The 24,697-nt window shown below is 38.4% G+C and overlaps 1 protein-coding gene across 4 annotated transcripts in view; it reads right to left on the bottom strand.

Moving 5' to 3' along the window:
• ARHGEF6 (Rac/Cdc42 guanine nucleotide exchange factor 6) overlaps positions 1 to 24,697 on the bottom strand; it is a 130,968-nt gene that overhangs the window by 43,499 nt on the left and 62,772 nt on the right. For all 4 annotated transcript variants that reach the window (XM_084870207.1, XM_084870206.1, XM_084870209.1 and 1 more), the window contains 2 exons: positions 22,940 to 23,010; positions 4,445 to 4,539 (listed from right to left, as the gene is read on the bottom strand). In XM_084870207.1, coding sequence (XP_084726333.1) covers positions 4,445 to 4,539; positions 22,940 to 23,010 — 166 coding nt within the window. The remainder of the gene's footprint in view (positions 1 to 4,444; positions 4,540 to 22,939; positions 23,011 to 24,697) is intronic.

The raw sequence follows: 24,697 nt of genomic DNA, 5'->3' as shown, positions 1-24,697 counted from the left end.
CAGGGGTTGACAAATGGGTGCAGGAAGTCAAAAGGTATAAATTTCCAGTTATAAAATAAATGTCATGGAGATGCAATGCACAGAATAGTGACTATCCTATATAATAAAGAGCTAATATGCAAATGGTCATCATGCCCTCACACCATCATACCATAATGGCATAACAGCTCAGACACTCAACACACTAGGGAGAGCGGAATAGGGACCAGCCAGGCACAAATGAGCTCAGGAGAGAGGAACAGGGACAAGCCAGGCAGCAGCCCAGGAGAGGGACAAGCCACTCGCCCTGTGGTCCCAGCAGCTGTGCCTGCAGCTGCAGCCTAGCCCAGCCCAGAAGAGGGACAAGCCACCCACCCATAATCTCTTGTGGCTGCGACTGACCTGGGCAAAGCCAGCCCAGTTTCCAGGTATCTGCAACCAGCCAGAGGAGGGAATCCTGGGCCCTAGGTGCAGAGTGAGGCAGAGGTTGTTAGGGATAATCAGGCCAGCAGGGGAGCAGTTAGGAGTGATCACGCAGGTAGGCAGAGGTGGTTAAGGGCAATCAGGCAGACAGAGGTGGTTAGGGGAGATCAGACAGGCAGGCAAGTGAGCAGTTAGGAGCCAGTAGTCCCCATATTGCGAGAGGCAGTTGGACATCCCCTGAGGGGTCTCGGATTGGAGAGGGTGCAGGCCAGACTGAAGAGAACATCGCCCCCCTGCACAAATTTTGTGCACTGGGCCTCTAGTAGTTAATGATACTGCATTGCATATTTGAAAGCTGTTAAGAGGGTGTATCTTAGTAGTTCTCATCACAAGAAAAAAATATTTTCTGTAACTATATAGGGTGATGGCTGTTAACTAGACTTATTGTGGTAATCATTTCACAATATAAACATATATCTATCAAATAATTATGCTGTACACCTGAAACTAATACAATGATATATGTCAATTATACCTCAATAAGAACATCTTATCATCTAAACATGTAAAATACATCATAGATGGAGATAAATGTAAAACATCTTGGGAACTCTCTTCTAGAGGAGCTGGGAAAGTAATTGAAAGGTATATATGCTAATATAATGCACGGGGGGAAATAGCAAACTCCAGTTTCTCCTAAATCAACTAAAAGAACTCTTTATGAAAGGAGGTAGGAGAAGTAGTACTAATTTCTTTCTTTGTTTTTGAAATGGAATGGAGTCAAACAAAAGCAAACTGAATAATTTTGTCCAGGGCCTCTATATTAAAATTTTTTCTCATTCAGTCTTCCTCTATCAAAACAGAAACAGGCTCATAGATACACAGAACAGATTGATAGTTGTCAGAAGGGAGGGTGGTTGGGGACTAGGTGAAAAAGATGAAGGAATTGAGAAGTACAGATTGATAGTTATAAAATAGTCACAGGGATGTCAATCATAGTGCATAAAATATAGTAAATAATCTATACTAATAAAAGGATAACATGCCAATTAGACCAGATATCTTCTAGGCGACCTTCTGGACGTCTTTCCAGACAAAGCCATGGTGGCAGGGCTGAGGCAAAGGCAGTTAGGGTGATCAGGCCGGCAGGGGAGAGCAGGTAGGGGGACCAGGCCAGCAGGGGAGAGCAGATAGGGGCAATTAAGCATGCAGGAAGAGAGGTTAGGGGTGATCAGGCAGGCAGGGGAGAGCAATTAGGGGGATCAGGCTACAGGGAAGAGCAGTCAGGGTGATCAGGCCAGCAGAGTAGAGCAGTTAGGAGTGATTAGGCAGGCAGGCAGAGAGGTTAAAGGCAAGCAAGCAGAGGCGGTTAGGAGCAATGAGGCAGGCAAGGGAGCAGTTAGGGGCATTAGGCAGGCAGAGTGGTTAGGGGCGATCAGGCAGGCAGGCAGGTGAGCAGTTAGGAGCCAGCAGTCTCAGATTGTGAGAGGGATGTCTGACTGCTGGGTAAGGCTCAATCCCATAGGCATATGGCCTAAACCAACAGTCAGACATCCCCCGAGAGGTCCCAAATTGTAAAGGGTACAGGACAGGCTGAGGGATAACCCCCTCCTGTGCACAAATTTTGTGCGCTGGGCCTCTAGTATTGTAATAACTATGTATGGTGCCAGGTGGGTACTGAAAATATCTAGCCACCATGCTGTACATTTGAAACTAATACAAAATAATATTGAATGTAAACTGTAATTGAAAAAAAATACTAATAGGTGATAACAACAAGAGCTAACAACACTCATAAGCATTTAACACTTATACAAGTATTTACAAATAATAACTCATTTGAACCTTACAATAACTTTATGATGTAGGTACTATTGTTTTTATCTTACTTGTAAGGAAACCCACGTACAAGAAGGTTATGCAAATCACCCCAAGTCAAAAAGCTAGTAAATAGCAAAGTCAACGTTTGAGTCAAAACATTTTAATTCCAGCTGAAACCAGTGTGGCTCAGTGGATAGGGTGTCGGCCTGCAAACTGAAAGGTACCAGGTTCGATTCCGGTCAAAGGCATGTTCCTTGGTTGCGGGTTCCCCAGTAGGCAGTGTGCAGGAGGCAGCTGATGGATGTTTCTCTCTCATTGATGTTTCTAACTCTCTATCTCTCTCCCTTCCTCTCTGTAAAAAATCAATAAAAATATATTTTAAACAAACAAACAAAAAAAAAAAACATTTTAACTCCAGAGCCACACTCTTAACCACTTTTTGGGAGAAAACTTGACCAAAGGTTTACTTACAAGGTCAGTATCTGCCTTAAAAGGCCAGATGTCCTTTCTCCTTAGTATAGTTATACTAAGGGAATATTTCCAAGAGAGTAATTTTTGCTGACAAAGAAAAGGAAGACCCTGAGAAATGTTACCAATAACCCCTAGAGTATAAAAAACTCCCAGTTCCTCTACTCTAGCGTCTTCCTGAAACAAGCTAGAAAACCCCTCTTATGGGTGTCAAAAGTGAAACCTTCAGCCAGCTTCCCTGGTTGTTACTCTATCACAGCCCCAAGAACTTGACTGGGGACTTATTTGGCCCCTCCAGGATCAGACAATTAACAATCTGGTTTGGCTCAAATCACTCTGGGGTCTCTAAGACAGAACCAATGGAAACTTACTATAACCACATTTTGAATTTAGTTGGGAACAGTTCAGTTCTGACTCAAGTCTCTCACCTCCTCTGACCTGGCTCTTCCTTTCCTTTCCTCTACTGTTTCTTGATTACTAATCAGTCACTCCTTCATTTGAAATCTTACCATTTTCCCTCCTAGGGTTCCCTCTCCTCCTCTGCCTGTCACCTCCAGAAAAATTAAAGGCACATTTCACTCGGTGGCAGGAGACAAAATGGTCCAATCTGGCCACTGACTGGTTGTGTGATGGGTACAGTAGAAAGCCTTTATGGACTTCAGTTTTCTTATTTATTTAGTGGGGACAGTCATTTCTTCCAAGGCACTGGGCCAAATAATTCACTGAGGTTCCATTCAGCTCTAAGAACCATGATTCATAGAACACTTCATGTTTTACATAAGTAATGACAAAAGACATTTTGTTGAATATGGTTAAACTCTTACAAAACACAGGAATAATGAAGTAAGATTCCCATAGTACCATGAAAATAACCAAGTGCAAAATTTAGCAAGACATTATGCCTAAACAAACATGATTTGGAGGCGGGGGGGGGGGGGAGAGAGAAAAAGTAGTGATATATTAAACTTATTTAAGCCTGAAGTCAATAGTTCAGGCAACTATCTAACAAAAATAAACTCTTACTAAAGTAAAAGAGGAGGCTTTTGTTTTCCATTATATGGACCAACTGCTAAGTTTTCTATTTGACTTATAGATCATAATCTGTAGTAAAGATTAATAAATTCACATAAAAACAGAAACAAATGCAGTGAGGCACTATTTGTTAAATATACTATTCCTACAAGCACACAAAAAAAATGTATGGTCAATATTTTTCATTTGTAAAAATTATCACCTCACGTTTCTAAGACCAGAATAAGTTTAGAACATTTTATTTTAAAAATATTTTAGCATCTCTTTATCATTCACTTTTGCCTGGGTAAAATACTGCTTTGAATTGTTTTTATGAACATTCATAAAATGCCGTACTTTTTCCACTCACAGCACATGGGAAAGAGTTTCTGCCCTTGCAAGCAAAGGTCAGAGTGAGCAAAATAATTTTCAGTTTATGTGCTTTCTGGATAAAAACACTAGCAAGTTCTTTTTCTATGAGGTAAAACCAGATGTATGACTTGAAACATATAACATAAAAATTGTGAGAGACAGAAATGAAGATCTACTGATCCCTTTCACAGCCAGAAGAGAAAGAAAGCCAAGCTCTTTTCTGTTGCCTTGACCATGTTCTCAGCAACCTGTGATCTGTGGAAATTTTTCTAAAGGGCAATATAAATTATTCAGTGACATGAGAGCAATGACTCCATATGCAGATGTTATCTTGCTTTATTTAGTGAGGGCTTTCAAATATAAATCTTACTTGTTATTGGACTGCAGGGGTCTTAAGTAAGTAACAAGAAGAGACTGAAGTTCTTTAGCATAATCTTTTTCAGTGTCTATTATGTTCTGTAACACCTGTGGAGAAACAAAAATCAAGGCATTGTCATTGTCAGGACAGTCAGGGCAGTAAAATAACTTTCGATTTTTTAATCAAATTACTAGATCAACATCCCATTTACTCAGGCTAGCAGTGTAAGTAAAAAGCACAAAGTCTGAATGCACTTTGTTTTATTCTAGCAAACTACTTTTATAATTGCATCTCAAGAAAAGTCTCAGCTAATAAAGGATCATTATTTCCATTTTATGTATGGAAAAATTGAAACCAGCTACCTTAATCCATAGAGCAGGTCCTTGAATAATGTTATTTTCTTCAGCATCGTTATGTTAATGAGATGCTGTAGGAATCTAACTCTCGTTTATATCAATTAGTCCGTGAGGTCCAAAAGGTTGGCGACTGCTGATAGTCTATGGTAAAATTCGTTTTGTTATACATCATTTCACTTAAAGTCATAGAACCTCTCAACAGTTTTGTGAGGACTTATTGTAGAGATTCAATTAATATCAAGATAATATAACAATAACTAATGTCAAATATTACAAAAGATTTTTTTAGTTATGTTTTTGATAAGACCTTTAGGAAACAAAATCTGGGGTCTCTGAATTTTCAAACAGGGTTAAAACTGGTCTTTGAATAAAGATAAAAGGTGCTAGTCTGGACAATTCGAAGAGAAAAGGAAGCTTAAATGTGACAAATTTAACAAGAGAAATAATACTTACCAGTATTATTAATGGCAAACCAGTTAAATCCTATAGGCAAAACAACCAACGTACAGGCCCATAATTTCTCTTCCCCCATCAGTTCTAGGGTCACACCCCATTTCCTAGCCTCTCTGGAGGCACCTACAGCTTTCACTTTGAGCTCCTAAGGATAACCAAGCTTACATTTTTATATATTTTCTCTTATGTAGCCTAATTCGTTCAACAACAAAAATCATTGAATGTCTAGTTCAGGGGTTGGCAACCTGCGGCTCCGGAGCCGCATGCGGCTCTTTTGAACCTTTGCTGCGGCCCCCAGCAGGGCCGACACTAGCAGGGCAGATAGCAGGGCGGGGCGGGGAGCTGTATCACTTATGTCGCAATGGTTTTGCGGCTCCGAGGTTGTTTTTTTTTTCCTTCGAAAACGGGTCCAAGTGGCTCTTTATGTCTTAAAGGTTGCCGACCCTGGTCTAGTCAATGCCAAATTCTATGTTGTCCCCAGGGAGTTTCCACACTATTTGTAGAGGGAGATATTGAACAAGACAATGAGGGATCACAAGACAATGTAAAGCATTCTTAGCTAGGAGAGGCCCCTGAGCCTACCAATATGCCAGACATATACTCACAAGACAATGCTCGATAACCTGCTTTTGAAAGATGAAATAAACAATGCAAGTGGAGCCCAGGTAGAAGTGGGTTTTTTGGGAATCAACTGGTCTAGAGGGTGGTCATCCACACTTTGCTATTGACTGACAGGTTGCTTCAAATTTAAGGCTTTGCTCACCTCATCTCAAAATCATGACATTTCATTTACCTCCAGTGACCATTGTGAAGCGATAGTAAGACACTGTATAGGTAGGTGCTGGGTGAGTGGGAAACAATCCAAGCAATTTAAGGGGTTAAAAGGGTTTCTGAATTGCAGCAGTGTTGACATTTCAGACCAGATAATTCTTTGCTGTGAGAGGATGCCCTGTGCACTTTAGGATGTTGAGTAGCATCCTATATCCACTGGATGCCAGTTGCATGCTATCCCCTACTGCAGTTATAACAACCAAAAATGTCTCTAGACATTGTCAAATGTAACCTGAAGGGTAATATCACTCCCTAGTTGAGAACTACTGGTTTAGAAGAACACAGGACACAGGGTGGCTTCAAAAACTGGGGATTATAATCAGAGAAAGACAAATACCATATGATTTAACTTATATGTGGAATCTAATGAACAAAATAAAGTAAAAAACAAAATAGAACCAGAAGTATATAGATACATGGAACAAACTGACAACTGTCAGAATGAAGAGGGGAGAGGGGACTGGATGAAAGAAGGTGAAGGGATTAACCAAAGAACATATACACTGAGTAGCCAGATTGTTATGATCTCTGAATGCATAATAATCTGGCCACTACAATAAAAAGGGGAAAAAAGCTGAGGCTTAAATGGTATCCCTTCCTCCCCAGCCACTAATGTCTACTCTCAGTTCCTCTCTTCCTCAGAAACTATTCCTTAAAGGTATAAATGTAAATCCAGGGGCCTGATAGAACTAATAATGGTCTCTGAAACTAATCCAATAATGAAATAGAAATGTCACCCCTATAAAAGTCTAGCACAATAAAAGGAATTAGAAACTAACTTGAGATTAATTTTCAAAAACACATAAAAAAAACATATGGAAAGCAGTTAAAGCAGTGCTTAGGAGATAAATATATAGCTGTGAATGCCATCAAATAATGGCAATAAATATATGTCTATCAACAAATGAATCTAGCCGGGACCGGTTTGGCTCAGTGGATAGAGCGTTGGCCTGCGGACTGAACGGTCCCGGGTTCGATTCCGGGCAAGGGCATGTACCTTGGCTGCGGGCACATCCCCAGTGGGGAGTGTGCAAGAGGCAGCTGATCGATGATTCTCTCTCATCGATGTTTCTAACTCTCTATCCCTCTCTCTTCCTCTCTGTGAAAAGTCAATAAAATATCTATTTTAAAAAATGAATCTAAAAGTCAAAAATAAACAAACAATGAATCTAATGAACAAAACAAACTAATGAATAAAATAAAATCAGAGACATGGAAGCATGGAACAGACTGGAAAATCTCAGAGGGAAGTGGGGAGGAGGGCAGGATGAGATTAACTAAAGATCTTACCTATGGACACAGACAGTAAGATGGTGAAGGCCTGGGGCGGGGCAGAAACCAGGTGGAGGGAGGCAATGGAGGGAAGAGGGGGATGTCTGAAATACTCTCAACAATAAAGACTTAAAAATTAAATTAAAAAGCCAAAAAAAAAAGATAAATTTGGACTTCTGGTTTCCAGTCTTGCCTTTAAGAAGCTTGTAAGTCATTACTCTATCCTAGTAACAAGTAAATAGCTGAACAAACTGAAAGAAAACTTATTTTCTCTTATATCTGTCAGTGAATTGTGGTCATGGGGAAAACATTACTCTCCAAATTGGAGAAACAGACAGAAAAATACAAAGAATCAAAACTTGCTAGAAAGGAAACCCAGGAGCAGAAGTCTTCATGGGAATTGGTACCTGGGTAAGAAAACATGAACTGAAATTATGAATAGCTGGGGACTGAATGCAAAACAGTATGAAAGTTAAAAACTCCAGGGGCCCAGTTACAGGGGAGTATACCCACACTTTTGTGAGTTTTACTTCCAGTTGCTCTAAAGAGTTCTCACAATGAAGATAGGAGGATAATCGCACTCATGCTTCAGTAAATTCTGTTCTTTGTAACAAGGTTTCCTTTTTAAGAGAGCAATAATTTTATCATAACCTAATCTATTGGGGCTTTATCAGAGCCTAACATATCTAGGAGAAGGGAAATACCTAATTCTGGTCTTGAAGTCCCACCTAAGGGAGGGTAAAGAAAAAAACTGAGAAATGCTGATGAGCCTTACAATCTAGGGACATAAGCTCACCAAAAGATGGAGAACTAATCATAGGACCTTAAAACACTTCCTTACATCTCACCATCACATTACTAAAGGCCTATTTACTACAATTCCTTTTACCTAGTTCATCATGTCTGGTTTCCAACAAAAAAATTACAAAGCATACTAAAAGGCAAAAAAACACAGCTTGAAGAGACAGAGCAAACATTAGAATAAGAGTCAAATATGGCAGGAATGTTGGCGTTATCAGACCAGAATTTTAATGTAACTGATTAATATGCGAAGACCTATAATAGTGAAAGAAGATAACATACAAGAACAAATTGATATTGTAAGCAGAGAACAATACTAAGAAATAATAAAAAAAATGAAATACTGGGGGAAAAAACACTATAAAAGAAATGAAGAATGGCTTGGATGGGTTCATTAATAGTCTGAGCCACTGAAGAATCTCTGAGCTTGAAGATATGTCAATAGAAACTTCTAAAACGTAAAAGCAAATAGAAAAAAAATTTAAAAATTGGAACAAAATACCTGAAAACTGGGGGACAATTCCTAACAATGTATGATAAGAATACCAAAATAAAGAGAAAAGGGAACAGAAGAAACATTTGAAACAATGATAGAATTTCCATAAATTAATGTTAGACACAGAACCACAGATCCATAAAGCAGAATAAATGCTCCCCCTCTCTCCCCTCCAAAAAAATCACCTAGTCATATTATTTTCAAACTCTAGAAAAATCAAAGATTAAGAAAAATTCTTAAAAGAAGCCAGAGGGAAAAAAAACAGCTCACCTATGGAGCAGTGGTTCTCAACCTTTCTAATGCCTCAACCCTTTAATACAGTTCCTCATGTTGTGGTGACCCCCAAACATAAAATCATTTTTGTTGCTACTTCATAACCATAATTTTGCTATTGTTAATGAATCATAATGTAAATATCTGTTTTCCGATGGTCTTAGGTGACCCTGCTAGTGATTTTCAACCTGTAGGTCGAGACCCACAGGTTGAAAACCACTGCTGTAGAGCCTAAGACCATCAGAAAACACAGATATTTACATTATTATTCATTAACAGTAGCAAAATTACAGTTACAAAGTAGCAACAAAAATAATTTTATGGTTAGGGGTCACCACAACATGAGGAACTGTATCTCTATCCCTCTCCCTTCTTCTCTATAAAAAATCAATAAAATATATTTTTTAAAGTGATAAAACAACACATAGAATGGGAGAAATATTTACAAATTATACATCTGATGAGGAATATATAAAAATCTCATACAACTCAACAATAAAAATAATTAAAAGTTGGGAAAATATTTGAATAGACATTTCTCCAAAGAAGATATACATGTGGCCAATGAGCACACAAAACCATGCTCAAAATAATTAAACACTAGGGAAATGCTTATCAAAACCACAATGAGATACTACTCCATACTCATTAAAGTGGTTATAAGAAAAAGAAAATATACAGTAAGTGTTGTTGAGAAGGCAGAGAAACTAGAACCCTCATACATTGCTAGTGGGAATGTTAAAAGATATAGCTGCTGTAGAAAACAGTTTACCAGTTCCTCAAAAAGTTAGACACAAAGTTACCAAATGACCCAGCAATTCCACTCCTAGGGAAATGAAAACATATGTCCACACAAATTTGCACATGATTTTCACAGCAGCATTATCTATATATATAAAAAGGCAGTGACCATAATGACCAAAGGCTTGACTAAGCACCGGAAGCTAGTCTTGCAGTCAGTGCTGGGTTACCGAGGTGACCCAGCACTGACTGCTGCTGCTGCAGGCACAATGACCCACCACTGACTGTTGAGGGGGCTGCAGATAAGGCCCAGAAAGAGGCCTGCAGAGAGAAGCAGGGTCTGATCTGTAGCCTCTGTGGCAGCTGTTGATCAGCTGTTGCCTCTCTTTTTCTCTCCGGGCCTGGCCAGCAGTGCACCCCTCTTTCTCTCTGGGCCTCCATGGGGGCTGCTGATCAGCCCCACCTCTCTGATCAGACCCGGAGATAGGCCTAGAGACTCTGGCATAGAAACCAACTAATCAAAACCAAATCTGGGTAAACTGCGAGGAGCCATGGCTGCCTAGGAGGCAGAGCTTTTGATGCTGACTAGAATAGAAACCAACCAATCAGAACCTAATCTTGGTGAACTGTGAATGCAGAACCTAAGGTGGGGGCTGAGGAGGGGTTTTAAGGCAGTTAGGGGCAAGATCAGGCCGGCAGGGGAGGGCCATTGGGGGCGAGATCAGGCCAGCAGAGGAGAGCAGGTAGAGGTGATCAGCCAGGCAGGGGAGGGAAGTTGGGAGCAAGATCAGGCAGGCAGGGGAGGGCAGTTGGGAGCGAGATAAGGCCGGCAGGAGAGAGCCATTGGGGGCGAGATCAGGCCAGCAGAGGAGAGCAGGTAGGGGTGATCAGCCAGGCAGGGGAGGGCAGTTGGGAGCAAGATCAGGCAGGCAGGGGAGGGCAGTTAGAGGTGATCAGGCAGAGGCAGTTAGGGCCAATCAGGCAGGCAGGCAGAGGCAGTTAGGGGCAATCTGGCAGGCAGTCAGGTGAGCGATTAAGAGCCAGGAGTCCCAGATTGGAGAGGGTGCAGGATGGACTGAAGGGAACCCCCCCCCCCCATCCCCCATGCATGAATTTTATGCACCGGGCCACTAGTTTATAATAACCAACAAGTAGAAATAATTCAAAGGTCCATCAACTCATGAATAGATATACAAAACCTGGTATGTCCATATGATGGAAGGTTATTTAGCCATAAAAAGAAAGGAAGTACTGACACATTCTATAGCATGGATGAACCTTTAATACAATTATGCTAAGTGAAAGAAGTGAGACACAAAAGAACAATTATTATGTGAAATGTCCAGAATAGGCAAAATCCATAGAAACAACAAGATTAGTGGTTCTCAAGGGCTTGGAGGAAGTACTTGCTAAAGGGTACAGAATTTCTTATTAGGATAGTGAAAATGTTATAAAACAGGCTAGTAGTAATCACACAACTCTGTTAATTTATTTTAAAAATCAGTGAATTTTACACTTTTAAATGGTAAGTTTAAAAGTGGTATGTGAGCTGAAACCGGTTTGGCTCAGTGGTAGAGCATTGGTCTGTGACTGGGGTGTCCCAGGTTCGATTCTGGTCAAGGGCATGTGCATTGGTTGCGGGCACATCCCCAGTGAGGGGTGTGCAAGAGGCAGCTGGTCGATGTTTCTCTCTCATCGACATTTCTGACCCTCTCTCCCTCTCCCTTCCTCTCTGTAGAAGAATCAATAAAATATATTTAAATAAAAGTGGTATGTGAGAGGGAGAAACCAAGAGGGCAGCATAGGTAAACACCTAAACTGCTGCCTCGCACAACAATTTCAAAACTACAACTAAAAGACAAAACGTCTATTACCCAGAACCATGGGAAAGCTGGCTGAGTGGAAGCTCTACAACTAGAAGGAAAGAGAAAAGAACATTGAGACATGCACAAGCACTGAAAAGCTGAGGTACAAAGACGCGCGAATCAGGCTGGCAGCGGGCGACTGAGTGAACTGCTTTTTTCAACCTGAAGGGAGAAAAGCTCCCGATTACTCTGAACTCCAGTTTCTGGGGAGACACAGGGGACCCAAACTCCTACAGGGAGAAGCTGGACTGTCTGCCATCAGGTAGGAAAGTGAGGGTGACTTTTTTAAAGAGGTGCACCCAGCAATCATTGTTTACTATGCTGGGGCGTGGGACGTGGGGACTTGGAAACACAGAGATGTAGAGATGGCTGATTGGCAGCCATCACTGTTTTCCACGCCCTCGGCTAATGACTCCCTGAGACCCCAACCCACACAATCTACAAACCCACCCAAGCTCCATGCAGTGGCTTTTGCACATAAATGGCCTGCCTTATTGCAGCTTAACCTAACAAATGGGAACTCTGGTCAGACAGCTCCAAAACCTCCATACCTCAAGCAAAGAGGAGAAAACTGTAGTTCTCGCTGTAGCTCCTGCTGGGTGGCTTTAGACAATAGCTGACATGCACCCCATTGGAGATCCAGACGCATGTGTAACTAGTGGTCAGTGTGAGACAACACCAGATTTCAACTACTCACACCATAAGTGACACATTCAAGAGGCAGACTCAGTGAGCACCAAAGCCCCACTAAAATAAGTCCTACCCCATAAGTGTGTCTCCAGCACAGCAGTTCTTTCATTATAGACACAGCAGGTCTTCACAGCCAATTGGCCTGGAGGTCAATTCCTCTCAGTGACACCAACAACAATCTAGAGTCAACTACAACAAGGCTGTACTCCCAGTTACCTGAGGTGTACAAGAGTGTCCACCTCAGGTAACTGGGAGGTCGAACCACTAGGCCATATAGGACACCTAGCACACAAAGCCACTCTACCAACTCAGAGAAGCAGCAAAAATGCGGAGACAAAGAAACATATCACAAATGAAAGAAATGGAGGAAAACAAACAACTGGATATAGAGTTCAAAACCACAGTTATAAGGTTTTTCAAGAACTTCTTAGAAAAGGCTGATAAATTCAATGAGACCCTCAAGGATATGAAAAAGGACCAACTAGAAATTAAACATACACTGACTGAAATAAAAAAATATTATACAGAGACCCAATAGCAGACTAGAGGAACGCAAGCATCAAGTCAAAGCTTTGAAATACAAAGAAGCAAAAAACACTCAACCAGGAAAGCACAAAAAAAAAGAATCCAAAAATTTGAAGATAGTGTAAGGAGCCTCTGGGACAACCTCAAGCGTACCAACATCGGAATTATGGGGGTGCCAGAAGAAGAGAGACAGCAAGATACTGAAAACCTATTTGAAGAAATAATGACTGAAAACTTCCCCCACCTGGTGAAAGAAATAGACTTACAAGTCCAGGAAGCGCAGAGAAACCCAAACAAAAGGAATCAAAAAAGGACCACACCAAAACACATCATAATTAAAATGCCAAGGGCAAAAGACAAAGAGAGAATATTAAAAGCACCAAGAGAAAAACAGTTAATTACCTACAAGGGAGCACCCATATGATTGTCAGCTGATTTCTCAACAGAAACTATGCAGGCCAGATGGGAGTGGCAAGAAATATTCAAAGTGATGAATAGCAAAAACCTACAACCAAGATTACTCTACCCAGCAAAGCTATCATTCAGAATTGAAGGTCAGATAAAGAGCTTCACAGACAAGAAAAAGCTAAAGGAGTTCATCACCACCAAATCAGCATTATATGAAATGCTGAAAGGTATTCTTTAAGAAGATGAAGAAGAAGATGAAAAGGTTAAAGATAAAAATTATGAACAACAAATACATATCTATCAACAAGTGAATCTAAAAATCAAGTGAATTAAAAATCTAATAAACAGAATAAACTGGTGAATATAACAGAATCAGGGCATAGAATGGGAGTGGATTGGTAATTCTCAGGGGGAAAAGGATGTGGGGGTATGAGAAGATACTGGACAAAAATTGTATACCTATGGATGAGGTCGGGGGGGGGGAGATAAGGGCAGAAGGTAGGTTGGGAACTGGGTGAAGTGGGGGGGGAAGGAGAAATAATTGTAATAATCTGAAAAATAAAGATCTATTAAATTTTTAAAAAGTGGTATGTGTATTATATGTCAATAAAGCTGCTATTTTAAAAAATCAAATTTCTTATGTCAATAAAATATTCTGTTCATTTCTGACTTCAAGTCTTTATACATTATCATGTACCCCTAACTCAAATTTGTCTGTCATTATAGCTCTCTGCCCAACTGTGCTGTTGTTCACTGCAATACCTCAAGTAATTACTTACACTCATGTATTCATATTTATATTCTTAGGAATGGAAAGAACTGCACTAGAATTCAATGGTACCATATTATACTAAGCAAAATGTAAATCTTACATCCATATTGCTGTATTAACAATATTTATTTTTCTATATTATTTGTATAGGTGGGAAAGCTGGTGACATACTTTCTCACTTTTATTCAGGAAGGAATAAAGTTATCTAATCATCTCCTTTTGTTCACATTTTTCTAAAAAGTCTGTGTTTGATTGTCCAACCAGTGGTTGAGCATTGACCTATGAACCAGGAGGTGATGGTTTGATTCCCAGTCAGGGCACATGCCTGGGTTTCAAGCTCAGTCCCCAGTGTGTGTGTGTGTCGGGGGGGGGGGGGGAGTGGGGGCAGAAGGCAGCAGATCAATGATTCCCTTTTATCATTGATGTTTCTATCTTTCTTTCTCTCCCTTCCTCTCTGAAATAAATAAAAATATATTAAATAAATAAATAAATGAATAAAAAGACCATGTTTGGTAATGAGCCATACACATGCTTCCCCTCCTTTTAAGCACTGCTGTCTATAACTGTCACACTACCAAAATTATAATGTCTGTTGAAAAAAGAAAAGCAAAATAAAAAAACAAACCAAATTATCTTTGCCTGAAGGGAATTTTTAAATTAGAAAAATCTCAGATATTATTTACATCATAAAATGTGATTTGTATATAGTAATAACTAGGTATGGTGTCAGGTGAGTACTAGACTTATCAAGATGGTCACATCATAAGGCATATAAATGTCTAATTACTAAGTTATTCACCTGAAAGTAATATAGTATTGCATGCCAACTGTAATTGAAAATTTAAAAATCATATTGACATATTTAAAAATGTAATTTTTAAAACAATTAAACAACTTTGTAATTTGTAAAATAATATGAGATACCTTAATTCCATGGTTGCTATAATTCAACCTCCCTCTCCCCATTGAAACAGCTTTATCATTTTAACTTCCTTTAAAATGCTATTATCTGTGGCTCCTTTACTTATTTCTTTTTTAATCTTAGTGTCCTGGTGCATGAATTCATGCACATTGAAAGTAAATTAATTAGAAGAAATATCTTAATATTGCTACTTGCGTCTTGCTAATGAAAAGAAAATAGGATTCTACCCAGTCTCCTATCTACCTACTCCAGGAATTCTGTGAGGATAAAATGAGATGAGGCATGGGAAAACACTTCACAAATACTTGTTAAACTTTAAAATTTTGGCACCTGGCTATAAATCAAGTTGGGTTCCTGAGTTGAAGAAACTCCAAGGATGCTAGTTGCTAGGGAGAGGAAGCCAGGTGTTGCTATGTGACATCATTACCTAGTGCCCACAGCCACTGTATCCAGGCTGGGCTGGGCTGTGAGCCACATTTTGAGCCATGGGGTCTTGGCAGTGTTGGCTGCAATTTGGTGGGATGTCGCTTTAGGGTGGTGGTGGGGCCTGTGTCCCACTTGGGGGAAGCTGAGTGTTGGTTTCTTTCTTAAATCAAAAAGCCAGGTCCATGGTGCCATTAATTTTTAAATGGTCAGTGTGTGTCATGGCAGCTACTGGTGGTCAGTGTGAGTCATAGCTGTGGGTTGGATGGACAGACACTTAGCCTTTTATATACATAGATAGATTACAGTTGACATTCAATCTTATTTGTATTAGTTTGAGGTGTACTATCTGGGGCTCTTGTAAAAGAAATCACTAAGACTTTGCAAGAAAGGTACCAACTGTCCTATTCCAGTGGGTTTACTTGCTTGGTGAGGCAGCACACTTTTGAGGAGTTTGATCTCTGTTGAAACCACTAGCATGGGACACACAGAAGGCAAAGGTGAGGTATTCAAGGAGATATTTCCTGTGCCTTTGAGTGAGTTCTGGAGAGTTAAACAGAACCTATACATTGAATTCATACTGTTACCAGTTTTGAGGGTGGCTGAATGATGAATTTATAAAACTAAATTGATAAGGGTAATTAATGATTCCTTCATTAAATAATGCAAAAAAAGTTTTGAATGGTAATGCATTAAACAATACTGTTCATTCTTTGGTTTGAGAGGTAGACATGCTCATCAGAGTGAATGTTTGGGATTCTTTCCCAAATTTGCTTGGACATTTATTGCTTTCCTCAATCTCAAAAGACCAACTGATTAACTTCTGATACTGGTTCTTTATTTTTCAAACCACAGGGCATCTACTGTAAAAGGATAAAAAGGGAAGCAGACAGAGAAGGCTATGTGCTCCAAAACAGAAGGCCTCAGTGGTGAGTCAGAAGACAAGGAGTTTGGCAGGCCAACCAACTTCAGAGCAGTACAATTTGATCGAAATGAAATCCATTCAAATTTACTAAAATAGACCGTGTCCAGACGTTGCCTTTGCTTCCCTGACTCTGTCCTCACAAGGAAAATGGAGTAGAGTATCCTTTTGTTCAATTAACCTTTGACTAAATTCAGAACAAAATAGATGGTGAAAATCCATAGAAAAAGAGGTGAAGGCCTTTTGTACCTCAATCCTAGGCTATTGATTTTACACTAAAATATATTTCCTACATTTTCTGGAAAGTCTTTGGAGTGAGTTCATTTTTTTTTATAACTCTGAGAGAAACAGTCATATAAGAATAAAGACATTCTTTTATCGGGCTAATATGTAAAAACAAAGGCTGAAGATAGAGATATGAAAAGTATGATGGCCCCAGGAAAACTTAAATCAAATAAAAAACATCATATTATAGGATTTATAAGAATGAGTCAATGTCGGTAACATCTTATAAGACTGAAAAAAGCAATATATTAATATATTGTACTTACGTTATATCTGACTTATATTCCAGTAGAACCACCCATTTACATTCAAGTGCAGTTATTGACTTCATAGCTCCAAATCCTTGCTCTCACAAAACAGGCAGCACTATCCCCCATTACTGACAGACAGACTCTACAAAATACTATCATCTCTTCTTTCTACTTCCATCCCTCAGATGAAAGAGATGTATGGAAGAATAAGACAGGAAATTGGTAGATAAGAACAAAGAGGGAACATGGCTAAGAAATAAATGGGTAGATATGTGAGGTAGTTTAGGCTGTTGGATTTTTTAAAAGTGGATGCACAGAGGATTTTCAGGGCAGTGAAAATACTCTGTATGATACTATAATGATAGATATATGTCTTTATACATTTGTTCAAAACCTATAGAATGTGCAACACCAAGAGTGAACCCTAATGTAAACTATGCACTCTGGGTGATAATGATGTTTCAATGTAGAGTTTTCATTTATAACAAATGCACCACTCTGGTGGGAGATGCTTATAGTGGAGGAGGCTGTGCATGTGTGTTGGCAGGAGGCATATGAAAAATCTCTGTACCTTCCACTTAATTTTGGTGTTAACCTAAAACTGCTCTAAAGAATATAAAGTATTTTTAAAAAGGGGGGTGCTGATAAACACTAAAAAGGTAGGGAAAATTCTGGGTAGAAGCAAGTGGGTAGATAAATGAGTGAGAGAGAAAATGGGGATAAGCAGAATGTGGGTGGCAAAAGCAAGGATTCCAGGTTTCCTGGGATTTTTATATGATTGGCATGCCACAGACTTCTTCCCACTGTTCCAATTTCATGTAGGTTCTGTGAGAAATACCCTTAGGCATCTGTCACAAGTTATAACACAGTAGAAGTAAGAAAAAATAAATAATACTAGTCATTATTGATTATATTTTTCTTGCTGGATGTAGGGAAATATCACCTCTAATTCTTCAGACACATGCTCATTTCCAGAGTTGAATATTAGTCTGTGAGTCCAGCCTATTTGTGGCAGCACAAAAAAATAGCAATCTTAAAGTGAGCTACACTAGTTGCAATGAATAAAGAATTCCACCTTCAGAGGGACATCTGGATGGGGGAGAAATGGATTGTAGTCTACACTATGAATTGTAGGGATGGATTATAGGCATGTACATTCCTGCCTAGGTGAATCTGCTCATATAGTTCCCCTTGCCTGAATTCTCTTTCAGCTTATCTTTGCTCATCTGTCTCCTGATACACCTAGAATCCTATCTCTTCCATGCAATCTATCCCTTTATTGGTTCTCAAACTTTAGTTCAGTGAACATCCAAATCACCTGGGGTGAGGGAAGGATGAGAAAGAGGCTGAGGGAGTTGTTAAAATGCCTTTTCCTGGGATCTGTGGCCAGAGATTCTGATGTAGCAAGTGTGGTGCGAGGCCCAGAGTTCTACAGTTTTAACAAGCTCTCAGGGGCTTCTGATGCAAAGGATCCCCAACCACATTTGGAGAAACTCATTTTAGGACCTTTTATAAATTTATATCATTCTCTGCCACATGGCTTGTGCTATCATGTTTGTACTGTCTTTCCAATAAGATTATGGGTGCAAGAGCTAAGTGCTGCATACAAACTAAGCCTGACAACTAATACAGATTCCTTTTTCTGTCCTTTATTTTTTCAGTTTTGTTGAGATATAATTGACAAAGAAAAATGTATATACTTAATATATATAATTGATGCTTTAATATATGTATGCATTGTAAAATGATTACAATTAAGCTAATTAACACACCCATCACCTCACATAGTTACCATTTTCTTTTGTTGTTGTTCTTTATTTTTTAATCCCTCCTGGCGTATAACATCAAGTTAAAATGGGCAAAAAAAGGACAGTGAGGAGAACATAATTAGGAAAATAATTACTAAAAAAACAATGCTTTTTTTTCCCAATGGTCAGAGAAGTTTAACAAATTACATTGAATTTTGAGGACAATGAAAGAATCAAGGTCAGTGACAGCAAAAGCCTCCACTGGCCTGCCATGTCCCTAAAGGATGCTAAACTCTCATTCAAAATAATGAGCCAGGAGTGACGAAGCCTCAGTCAAACACATTAAAGATGCCTCATTGCAGATGCTAGTATGAACTGGGTGCCTAAAGCCATTTGATCACACTGAAGAATTTAACATTTAAAATTGATGTGCCACCAGAATCACTCCAAGGCCTGAATGAGCTTGAAATATATGGATAATTTCTTGGAAACTTGAAAAGAGGGGAAGAATGTCTGAACACTTGCAAATTCTAAGAGTTCTCTATCCTGTCCACGTTTATTGGATGTGATGGTTAATCTTAAGTATCAACTTGACTGGTTCACAAGGTGTCCAGATCAATCATTATTTCTGGGTGTGTCTGTGAGGGTCTTTCCAGATGAGATGAATCAATAGACTAAAAAAAGCAAATTGTCTTGCTTGTGTGGGTGTGCATCATCTAATCTGTTGAGGGCCTGAATAGAACAAAAAGGTGGACGAAGGCAGAATACATTCTCTGTCTGACTGCTTCAGTTGGGACATCACTCTTCTGTTCTCAGAAAGGAACTATTGGTTCTGATGCTTTTCAGGCCTTTGGACATCTTTCCAGGGTCTCCAGCTTGCAGATGACAGATTGTGGGACTTCTCAGTCACCATAGTTGTGTAAGCCAATTCCTTATAGTAAATCATTGGTTCTGTTTTCTGGAGAACCCTGACTAATAATACACAGGACCAAAGTAAAGGGAACATGTGGACCTTCAAGGACTCACTGAATGCAAGAGTCTAAGAAAATGTTTGGTCAGAGAAGTATTATCAGGGTGTGACGATAGAAAAATCTCCATAGGCCCGAGCCAGTTGCTTAGTTGGTTAGAGCATTGTCCCAATATGTCTAGGTTGCAGATTTAATCTCTAGTCAGTGTACATACAAGAAGCAACCAACATGAATGCATAAATAAGTAAAACAACAAATTGTGCTCCCCCTCTCTCTCTCTCTCTCTCTCTCTCTCTCTCTCTCTCTCTCTCTCTCTCAAAAGTCAATTTTTATTTTTTAAATATATTTGTTGATTTCAGAGATGAAGGGAGATGGAGAGAGAGATAGAAACATCAATGATGAGAGAGAATCATTGATTGGCTGCCTCCTGCATAACCCTTACTATGGATTGAGCCTGCAACCCAGGCATGTGCCCTTGACTGGAACTGAACTTGGGACCCTTCAGTCCCTGGGCCAACACTCTATCCACTGAGCCAAACTGGTCAGGGCTCAAAAGCCAATTTTTAAGAACCTCCATAAAGGAGAAATAATAATTTTAAAAAATGCATTGTTCCACTTGGCCAGTGTAGCTTCAGTTCCCATTTTTATTTATAAATATGTATATACCTATATACATACATATATCCCAGGCTAGATATATGCACATGAGTAGACACATACCCTACTTCAAAGAAAATTTGGCATGAGATTCACCAATATGTTAATACTAGTAGTGACTATGAGTTGTGGAATTACAAGTGATATTTATTTTCTTCTTTATTTTTATTTATTTATTTATTTATTTATTTATTTAGTGTGTGTGTGTGTGTGTGTGTGTGTGTGTGTGTTTAGTTATATGGTGTTATGGAATCAGAAAAAAAAAAAAACTGTCCTATCTGTTTTTAAAAAAATAGATGAAAAAATCCTTCACTGGTGTTCTTATAGAACTACCAAACAGAAAATATTTACAATTAATGACTCTTAGAAGGAAGAAGAGTTCATATAACATCATATAGGGACAATTTGCATGCAGGTAAACTTGATTTTCCAGGGCTCCAAATACTATGGGAGGGCTAGAATTTTTTTTATTTGTCTAAGCCAATCAACACAGATTGGGAGGGTGATCAGAACACTCAGAATATATTTTTAATTAATTGCCTCTAAAATTTTGCTTAAATACTCAAACCAAAAGAAATGTGGATAAAAAACAATAACCAACCAAAATCCCTTCATATACCTATCTAGTTGCAACATTATATCTAACTGGTCTCCACAATTCAGGAATATTTGTAAGAAAGATCTACAGTTCTTTCACAGGCCATCATGAGCCCCCCAAGGCATTCTATTTTCTTTATTATGCTTTGGTTTTGAGACAAAATCTATCAAAGTTAAAAAAAAAATACAGGAGTGGTAAAAATTAGGTTTAAGTTCTTTGTGAAACACAGTTTATTCTTGTATTAATTACTGTATTTTCCATATGAACTGTAAACCTACTTTTGCCCACCCTATATATATTTTTTGATCTAACAATTTAACTTCTGTGAATTTAACCTACAAATCTTTATATACTTTGCCAAGTTACACATAGAAGATGTTTACTGCTTAATTGTTTATAGTAGCAAGTAACTAGAAACAACATACATGGACTCCAGTAGGAGGTAGATAATAAAAATAGACTTTGTATATGTAAGATTTACATAAGGCCCATAAGAATCACAGAGGTGTAGGAGAAACCAAGATGGTGGCATAGGTAAATACCAAAACTGCTGCCTCACACAACAATATCAAAATTACAACTAAAAGACAAAACGAACACCATCCAGAACCATAGGAAAGCTAGCTGAGTGGAAATTCTACAACTAGAAGGAAAGAGGAAAGCACATTGAGACTCAGAGGAGCTGCAAAAGGCTGAGGCATGGAGACGGGCACTGGGAGAGGATGAGTATGCAGCTCACTTTCTAAAGTAGGAGGGAGATGGAAGCTCCCAAATGCACTGAACAATTGTAATAATCTGAACAATAAAGATTTATTAAATAAAAAAAAAAGAAAGAGCCGAAACCGGTTTGGCTCAGTGGTGGAGCGTCGGTCTGCGGACTGAAGGGTCCCAGGTTCGATTCCGGTCAAGGGCATGTACATTGGTTGCAGGCACATCCCCGGTAGGGGGTGTGCAAGAGGCAGCTGGTAGATGTTTCTCTCTCATCGACGTTTCTAGCTCTCTATCCCTCTCTCCTCCTCTCTGTAAAAAATCAATAAAATATATTTAAAAAATAAAGAAAGAATCACAGAGGTTAGTCTGCCTTGGATAATTCCAACAATATAATAAATTGGTAGAATCAACAGAGGCAGAGAGAGAGATAAAGCAAAACTATGGATGATATCCTCCAAATAACAGGGAAAATAAGCTATGGTAACATATTTATCCACCATTTGAATGTGCCTTTCTTTAAAAATTAAATCATTGAGAATCACCTAGAAGCTAAAAAGAAATAGTGGAAGGAATAAGGGAGCCTAGCTCTGTTGGGTAATACATTTTAACCTCAGAAATATAAGAAAAAAAAAGTGACAAAATTGTCCTTGATGTTATGAAGTTCTGTCTTGATTTTTCATACCAGCTACTGCTGATATCATTATGGAGCAAATTCACTGAAGAGTGAAATTTATTTTTTTTTAAACCAAATGTATAGAGATGTTTTAAAACTGTTCATCCATGCACAAAATGAAAGGAATATGCAGTATAAACACACATAGAACACATAGAAAAGTGAAACTGTATTTCAGCAGGGCAGGAGTGTGGGGGAACAATGTGGCTACCAGTCAGGGACTGAGCCAAATCAGGAAAGGAGACATGAAGGAAAGCAGAGAGAATATTAAGGAAAGGATATTATTTCTTTCTCAAACAGAAACTTATTTTGAGTATTGCACATGCTCTATCTATACCTAATATATTTTGACATATTTGTTTTCAAGCCAGAACCATTTAATTCCTCCTTCTGTGCCAAAGGACAACCTTCCTTTTGGGTTCTCCTCAAGAACAAAGTTGATAATATTTCAGAGGAATATCATAATTAATTGATTGATTGATTTTAAAATGAAACCACAGTATGTAATCACTGAAAACTTACTACATGAGAGGAACTTGATAATTCACCTTCTAAATATCTGGTAAGGCTATTTAGTGACAAAATTGGCTACCTAACTGCTGAATTTCCCCATTATGTCTGTACTTTCTCTTTCACTATAGTTTAATAGGCTACAAATAAATTTTTCAGGACAGTGGATGTAAAACTTCCAGGCATATATAAAAGGCCTATAAGTACAAGAGCTCTATTGTAATGTAGCTGATATTATACCCTTGTTAGCAACTTTATCTAGTCTTTCATTTGTTTCAGCTCAAAACATCAATGATTCAACAACTGAAAAGTTTCCATATAGTCAAGAAAATTTTGTTCATCATCTGATCACTCACCACGGAATAATAATTCTTGGTAAGTGGTGTAGTTTCAAATCCTTTGATAGCCTTGGGGGAGAGAGGTCTTTCTGTGAAAAAAAATTAATTATATTAATATCATACAAGTATAAGATGAAAATTTTATAACATGGGCCAACTAAAATACCATGAATATTATCAAGTGGAAAGATCAATGGAAGTGTATATTCCTAAACAAGAAACCATAATTTTACCAAACTACATATGGTCAAAGTTAAATCTTCTTGTTCAGGTCCATCAATTTCTAAGGAGGAGAATAACCCAAGGAGTTAAGGTCTAGCTACTTAATGCCAGGATGGGGGCAAGAACTTCACTCCCAGCTTCAGTTTGTTCCATTCAACTTATCAAAACAGATAAATAAGCAAGGCCAATGCTAACCAAATGCATATTTGTAACTTGCAACTTACAATTTAAGTATAACATAAATACTAAGAACCATAATTTCTTCGGGCTATCTACTGTGCCAAAAACAAAATAATTAGAATATATATAATACACTAAAAACAAGCAGAAAACTCTTTTCTTTTATGTATCATTTTAATATTAATACATTATGCTGTAAAATGTTGCCTTTTTTTTTTTTACAAAGTTAATTTTACCTATTAAACTCATAAGAGACATCCTAGTAACTTTTTTCTTTAGAAAACAAAAGTAGTTAATAAAAATACAAGACATGGATGATAAATGTTTAACAGTCACTACATACTATCTTTCCTACCCTCATTTTCTCCTTTGCTTCATTTTGTTTCATATTCTACTTTTATCTTGCTACATTGTATGCAGTTTTAACCTCTTTATGAACTATGAGGAATTATAAATAACAAAATAATATAACATCAAATCTTAATTTTTCTTTTTTAAAAATTATATTTTCTAGTTTTAAATCTATTACATATCCACCCTAAAAATGCAAAACATAGAAAATTTTTTAAAAAGAAAAACAACGGTTGGCCCATCACCCACAGTAAGAATTTGAAGTGTCTTCTCAAATGTACACACATACAAATGGATCTTTCTTACTTTTCCTACAGTTTTCCTATAAATATACATATATAATTCTACTACTACAACATTATTTCATGGATTATTTCCCCTTTAATCTTTATTTCTAATTATTACTATATTTAAAATATCCCTTATGTTTATTTGACTCATAACAACTTTTATTTTTTTTAATAAATCTTTATTGTTCATATTATTACAAATGTTCCTCATTTCCCCCCCCTCCATTGCTCCCCTCCACCAAGTTCCCACCCCACCCTCTGCCCTTTCCCCACCCCCCACTGTCCTCATCCATAGGTGCACAGTTTATGTTCAGTCTCTTCCCACACCCCCCTCTCCCCTTTTACCCGAGAATCCCTTCCATACTTCTGATTCTATTATATTCACCAGTTAATATTGTTCATCAGATTTTTTTTAATTCCCTTGGTTTTTAGATTCACTTGTTGATAGTTATGTATTTGTTGTTCATAGTTTTTATTTACTTTCTCTTTCGAAAGAACCCCCTTCAGCAATTCATGTAATTCTGGTTTGGTGGTGATGAACTCCTTTAGCTTTTTTTTTTTATTAGTGAAGCTCTTTATCTGGCCTTCGATTCTGAGTGATAGCTTTGCTGGGTAGATTATTTTTGGCTGTAGGTTCTTGCTATTCATCACTTTGAATATTTCTTGCCATTCCCGTCTGGCCTGCATGGTTTCTGTTGAGAAATCAGCTGACAATCGTATGGGTGCTCCTTTA

The sequence above is a fragment of the Pipistrellus hanaki genome (assembly GCF_964339955.1).
Source record: "Pipistrellus hanaki genome assembly, chromosome: X".
Taxonomy (NCBI): domain Eukaryota; kingdom Metazoa; phylum Chordata; class Mammalia; order Chiroptera; family Vespertilionidae; genus Pipistrellus; species Pipistrellus hanaki.
The sequence above is the reverse complement of the archived record's forward strand: the minus strand, read 5'-3'. Positions and strand labels throughout refer to the sequence as shown.